General features: G+C 35.4%; 1 protein-coding gene across 1 annotated transcript; it reads right to left on the bottom strand.

Moving 5' to 3' along the window:
* Positions 1 to 1,654: 1,654 nt before the first annotated feature.
* Positions 1,655 to 6,131, bottom strand: LOC140803416 (uncharacterized). The gene is made up of 6 exons (XM_073159286.1): positions 5,826 to 6,131; positions 4,989 to 5,243; positions 4,725 to 4,898; positions 4,508 to 4,614; positions 3,747 to 4,069; positions 1,655 to 2,430 (listed from the first exon to the last, which is right to left on the bottom strand). The coding sequence occupies exons 1-6, from the start codon at positions 5,943 to 5,945 to the stop codon at positions 1,829 to 1,831; spliced, it is 1,581 nt and encodes a 526-aa protein (XP_073015387.1). The 5' UTR covers positions 5,946 to 6,131; the 3' UTR covers positions 1,655 to 1,828.
* Positions 6,132 to 7,000: the final 869 nt, after the last annotated feature.

Genomic DNA, 7,000 nt, shown 5'->3' with positions numbered 1-7,000 from the left:
AATGGACAAAAAATCATTTTCTCAAAATAATATTTTGATGGAGATAAAAAAATTTATGTTCATAATTTATTATGTAATTATTCAATTGTTTTGGTATTTAATCTAGTTGAGTTTTGCTAGGAGTAGATTGTTAAGTAATTACCTATGTAATTCGTTTTAAGATTGAAACATAAATTCAATTTCATAATTATTCAAAAATGATTGTTTTTATATTAAATCATTCACGATCTTAATACTAATAATTTTTATAATAAATTTTTGTTTCTTTATTTATCTTGAAAAGCGTAATTAAGCATTATAATGTGTATATAAATTATATATATACATACTTACATTTCAAAATAAGTTTCATCTAAAGAATATGTTAAAGGATAATTAAAATAATGAGCCTGTGAAACTCACAAACACTCGAATTGCAAGCAATAATAAAATTTTATGGAATTATATATATTCAAATAAATTGTTATAGTGGTACTATTTACGCTATTTTCCCAATTAATCTTGGAATATATATATACACACACACTACCGAACTTTTCACGTATTGCGTACTCATACAATCATTTGTATGATTAATTTGATTATATGTAAATTAGAGTCATATCATTGTGAAAAATAGCGAGAGATTAAACATGCCATTTTGAAATAATAAATTTTTAAAAAAAATGAAAAGAGAGCTTTTCAATGGAAAAAAAAAACAGACAACGTGTCGTATTTGTGAAACGGATCTCTTATTTGGGTCATCCATGAAAAAATATTATTTTTTGAGTGAATCTCATGTGAGACCGTCTCACGGATCCTAATCTGTGAGACGGGTCAACCCTACTCATATTCACAATAAAAATTAATATTCTTAGCATAAAATTACTTTTTCATGGGTGACCCAAATAAGAGATCTGTCTCACAAATACGACCCGTGAGACCGTCTCACACAATTTTTTGTCTTATTTTTTATGATAAGAATATTACTTTTTATTGTGAATATGGGTATGGTTGAGTGTTGACCCGTGTCACAGATTAGGATCCGTGAGACGATCTCACATGAGACCCACTATTTTTTTATTAATCTTGGAATGAAAATGTGTTAATTCAGCGACGACCACTTTATCCGCGCGACTGGTTCTAGTGGGAACAGTGGGCATTTTATTTGACTTTCAATTCAGAGCGACAAGTTAAAGGCTTGTGCAAAGATTCTTGACCGGGTTCAGGCTAACCCTTCAACTATTTGTTTCAAAGTGAGATCACAAATTTGAGACAAATCGAATAATCACAATATGATATTAGTTCTAACAAGCTAAGTCTCGTTTGATCAAGATTAAATTTGAACTAGTCTTCTTAGCATGATATGACTTTGTTATATTCATGTCATCCAACTCAATCTCGCATCGTCCAGTTAATTAACAAAAATAACGTTCGAATTAGTATAGCTATAACTTGTAACAAAATAAATTTTATTTCTATTCATTTTATCCACTGATCATTTTGATCACTGATTGATATATATATATATATATATATATATATATAAATCTAGCTTAAGCTCAGCTAACATGCAGTTTTTAGAACGCTGGTCGGCCGTCATGGAGCAGAAGTCATAACCCATTCAATGGAATTGGGTCGAACAACCTTGAAAACGAAAATTACAACACTTGAGTACACACAAGAAACATATTTTAGCACGGCGTTGATCATGTTATAGACTACATAACACACACAAACAAAGGTTCGAAGCCAGTAAATAGATAAAGTTACAGGATTCTTCATCAATCAGAATTTCTGAATCCCCAACACTATGGCTATATGTTTATGTACAAGACACAGAGAAGTGTTATCTAGCTTGGCTCTCCAAATCTTCCGAAATATTGAACAAGAACTGTGGTAGAGACGCTATCCTAGGGAGATTGAGCAGTAGTTCTCCAACCGAGTCCTTCCTGGACATGGCCGGTGCCTGATTGTACCCGGATGTTTCATTTGACTCATTTCGGTTCCTGTTAATATTGTTTTCACTAGTTGATGCACCACCAGCGTATGATTCATCAATTCTCTTTTGCTCGAAATAGAAATCAGGATTGATGTCATTTCTAGATTGGGAGTTTGAAACCACGGCAGAATCTTTCTGCAGGAGGCAGCAAAGGGAATTTACCCGGGACATCAGCAACTTCTCATCCGAGTCTGGCACGTTTTGGAGGTCGCTAAACAGGCACCGGTTTATATCATCCAATATTTCAAGGCTGTGCAAATCCTCAATGGAGAGAGCTGGATCGCTGGATGTTCCATGCTCTGATATCCTGCTCTCAAGATGGTTCACCAAGTCACTCATGGACATGGAAGAATGGAGCCCGGGTGCCCTGATACGATCCCAGTTGCTGAGTGCTTTAAATTGCTCCATTCCACCATGTCTAAAATCTTCAGCAGCCATGGTGTCCTTACCTGGAGTGCATATGTTGTGATCATAGGGTCAGTACAGAAATTGACTACTTGAAGCGGGATTCCAGAGGAAAACAAAGAAAGGTTAAACATCAACCATTCCGTTACAATAATTAAACGGAACCTCAATCAGTACATAAAAATGAGGGATTGATTGAATCAATAGTAACTTACCCACCTATAGGAAACCAAAAAGTAAATTGCAACCACAAAAACAACAATAACTGAACTGGCAGCATTTCCAGGTAGAAGCAGTAAAAAGAATTTGATAATCATGTTCTACTAATAAATTTGGAGCTGGTTACAAATCACTCATGTGCTGCAACTTTCAGGTTTTGGAGCTGAAATACCAGAATGGAGAAACATATATATAGATCTAAAACGTGTAAACTGTCTGTCTGCCCAAAAATAATATGTGAGAGCAATGATCGATTGGCATAACCCAAGAGTTGCACCAAGTGTTGGAACAATAAGCTGGGAACCATGCAATGGACCAATATATTGCCTTTCTGTAACATAGTGACCTGCAGATTTCCTCGGCTTTTCAGTGGATCTATTGGGATCTAAACTTATGAGCAGACCTGGTAAAGAAGACATTTACGCGACGTGCCACGGGGATATTCTCAAACTACGGTTTTGGGGCTTATACACTGTAGCTCATAGGGAAGGCAAATATGGCTTATTACAAATGAAGACATTTTGAATAAAAAAAATTCTTCATCAAATCTAATCTGCAGATTGCCTATGTAAAAAACGAAAGACCCTTCATCAAATCTAATCTGCAGATTGCTTGTGTGGTTGACTCTTCTAACAAAAAGAAACATATAAAACAAAACTAAGCATTGAGAATATCTAGTGTTCTAAAATTCGACTTAGGCGCCGTCCAACCACACCAAAAAAATGCTAGTCCGCCAGCCTAAAAAGCAAGGACGCCTAGATGGCCTTAGGTGCCCTATGATTAATTTTTTTTGGGGGGTTGTTTTTAAAAAAAGTTTTTTGGGATTTTAATTTAATGAAAAATATTTTGTATAGGCCATAAACTAAGGTCCAACAAAAAAATTTGATTTGCTGGCTTGTTCTAACACACCATACTTCATCTTATCATGTTGATATCGTGGCATCCGCTAGGTGTTGGTCTTGCGGCCGACTAGCGCATAGTGAATTTTAGAGCCCTTAGAATATCACTGCCTTGAAAAAGCAAATCGAAAAAGAAGCCGCACAGGACTAATTACTTTAAACATTGACAAAGTCATGCCTACCAATAAAAAGCAACTTAAATCAGATTTCAGCAAAGCCTTCCAAATTCGTGACAATTTTACCTGAGCTAGGTGATGGTGTTTCACGAGGGTAAGACTCAGAATTTCTGCTAAGAGCATCTTGATCATTCTTAGAGGAAGAAGATTGGACCCCTGACGACGAAGTGGCATTATGCAAGGTGAAAAAGGAAGGACTTCCCTCTTTATCCAAATCAAATTCATTGCTCCCATTCTGATCATCAAACAAAGAGTGCCTGGGTTCAAAATAAGGAGATTCCAAGGTTATCTCTCCTTTCTGACTAAGAATGTTCAAACGGGGATCACATTGAAGGAGTTTTTCAAAATGTTTTCCTAACAAGCCCTGTTGACACTCCAGATGATGTCGCCTGCAACAAGAAATTAGAATGTCACAGAATTTTAAACATCATATATATGATAATAATGCTGCAATATTCCGTCACATGCACTAGAAGAATAGCATAGTAAGATATGAAATGTCACCACTTCATACGTGAAAGGTTCAAAATTTCTGAAACACGAAAAATATTACACCGGGTAGCACCATGTGGCACATGAATACATTTCTGAACGCACAAAAGAAAGTGAATTGAGCATAGAATTTTCATTTAAAAGCACTCCTGATGCTTCATAACTCGTAGATTCAAATCCAGGATCTCACCAAAAACATTTTTCTTGGATGAACATGAATTTAACATGGACATTTATACAGAGCTTGTTTGAAGGAAGCTAAGAAACATACGTGGAAGAATGCTTGCAGCGAAACATTACTATATGTAATCAAACCTAGGAAAGACTTATCTGACCTATTTATACTAGCTTGTCCACCAGTAAAGTCTGCAGTCGCCTGCCAAAGGGTGTGCTTCCTCGGTTGAGGATTAGTCTCCCTGAAGAAAAGAGGTTGTCGTGCTAGCTGCATCAGGAACAACAGGAGGGAAAATGATATGGCCATGTGTTTGTAGTGGGAGCAGTTAAAATTCAAGAAACAAATAAAACCAGCAAAACGATAACAAAGCTTTATACCACAACATCCCAGGTTCCAGGACCATCATCTGGGTAATTTGCCTTCAGAGCCATGATATCTGACCATTGAAATTCAATTTTATTTTTAAGACCGCCATCAAGAACTTCCCACACCAGCTTATGCTTCGCAAAATAACATTTTGCTACCAGGTCTCCTTCATATCTCGATTTATACTGCAGAGCCAGGAAATGTTTCCATGATTTCAACCAAAATTTCATTTTGAACCTAAAATTTTATTTCATAAACAGAAACATAAACCGTACCTCCCAGGTTCCAATTCGAAGAATTGAAGCAGGAAAATTTGAAGCTTTCAGCTTATCTCCAGATGCAGCACCACCTTTTGGATCTTTTTTACCATGTCCATGACTTCCAACTTTTGATTTATTTGCTTGGGATAGTTTCATCTGGATCAACTCCAATAGTGAAGGGCTTTTCCTCAGCCGTAAACCCAAAGGACTCGGCTCGTCAAGCGGGTTGTACTGTGATGCTGGAACTTCGACACCTCCCATTGCTCGACTCTGTTATAGTAATGAAACCACACATCATATGAATAATGTAATAACCAAATAGTGACATTATTATTCCGAAATCCACGAAGATCAGCTCAAAGCTGGGGTTCAAGGAAATTGAATAAAATCCCAAGAACGGGACAATTAATTTTACAATAATCAAATAACAATCACATCTAATTGCATACGCACACCACATAAAATTCTTTGCTCGCGAATTTAGCAAGTCGAGAACTTTCGAGTAAATCATTCACCAATCAACACATCGTATAAAAAATCACCAACCCAATTTCATCACCAACAAATTCATAGTCCAATAAAAAAATTAATAATAGCTTGCACCAATATCAGCAAAAACCCTAAACAGAAAACCTCGACGACTAAAAATCCTAAGCAACAGAACAGGTAAAAAAAACAAAAAGCTAAAAAAATCAAACTTGATCAATAAATCAACAGCATCAACACTCCTTCAGAATATTCATGCTGGTCCTTCCCGCAAACATACGTAAATTTCTAAAAAAACGCAAAAAAAGAAAAAGGGGCACCTGCGAGCACAAAAACGAACAAAATAAAGCACAAAAAAAAATTTACTTTGGCGCGCTTCTGGAGCGGTCCGTACTCTTCTTCCAAAGGATCCTCCACCTCCATCTTCACCGGCGCCATCTTCTCTCTCTGTGATTCCGATTTACCGCTTTTCATCAACTGAACCATTAACAAGCCGAGGAACTGCTATTCCACCTGATTTTTACTGCTCAGATCGAACAAAAATGAAACCCTGTAAGCAGGAAACGGAGAGGAACACTTGATCGGCGCGTCGACTCGGTTAGTTTTAAGAATTGCTAAGCTCTGACTCGAAGAAGACGAAACAAAAAATGGATGCGTGTTGGAATTGAAAATGGTGAATATATTACTACCGCTATTCACACGTGTCGACTTCTGTTACCATTTCTTGAGGTGGGTATTTTTTTCTCATAGTTTTTACCTTTTTGATATGAAATTACGAATTTGGTCATACGACAAAAACCAAGTACAAATTTGGAATAGATTTTTGGCAAAACAAAATTGTGGAAGACGATTTTACATTTAGTATTTTGTGAGACGGATCTCTTATTTGGGTCATCTATGAAAAATTATTATTTTATATGCTAAGAATATTATTTTTTATTGTGAATATCAGTATGATTGATTCGTCTTACAGATAAAGATTCGTGAGAGCGTCTCACAAAAGACCTACTCTAAATTTTATTTAAAAAAATTTAGTATTACAAAGGGACTCAAACCTAAGACCTAGGGGTGGGGAGGGTGAGACCAACCAACTGGGCTAAGCTCGGTCTCAATTATAAATAATAGTCAAATATTTATCGTTAAAATTTTAAGTTGTTTTAATAATCATTTTGACCTGATTTAAGATTCAATTTTATGAATAACTATTTGATTAATAAAATTGGATCTTAAACCGGGTCAAAATGATTATTAAAACATTTTAAAATTTTAACGATAGATATTTGACTATTAATCTATTCTTATTTAATTCACTCAACCAAACACACTCTTAAGATCTATTTATGCAGAAAGAATGGATGAATATTTGACTAATTAATTTTATGAATTAGTAATGTTTCTTGACCTACAATATGTTGAATGCTGAAATAGAAACACAAATCACATTCAATTGTTTCGAGGATAACGCAAGCAATTTTAATTTGGATAGATATGTTTAATTATATGCTCAATAAATACTTTCATTTAATTACAATTAAAATGAG

Source organism: Primulina eburnea, chromosome 10 (assembly GCF_022965805.1).
Source record: "Primulina eburnea isolate SZY01 chromosome 10, ASM2296580v1, whole genome shotgun sequence".
Classification (NCBI taxonomy): Eukaryota; Viridiplantae; Streptophyta; class Magnoliopsida; order Lamiales; family Gesneriaceae; genus Primulina; species Primulina eburnea.
The sequence above is the reverse complement of the archived record's forward strand: the minus strand, read 5'-3'. Positions and strand labels throughout refer to the sequence as shown.

Excerpts from the sequence above, each read along its gene's own strand:
- LOC140803416 (XM_073159286.1), bottom strand. The coding sequence starts at position 5,945 with ATGGTTCAGTTGATGAAAAGCGGTAAATCGGAATCACAGAGAGAGAAG. Across the intron at positions 5,244-5,825 it reads CGCTCCAGAAGCGCGCCAAA|AGTCGAGCAATGGGAGGTGT; the intron begins GTAAATTTTTTT and ends TTACTATAACAG. Across the intron at positions 4,615-4,724 it reads CTGGAACCTGGGATGTTGTG|CTAGCACGACAACCTCTTTT; the intron begins GTATAAAGCTTT and ends TTCCTGATGCAG.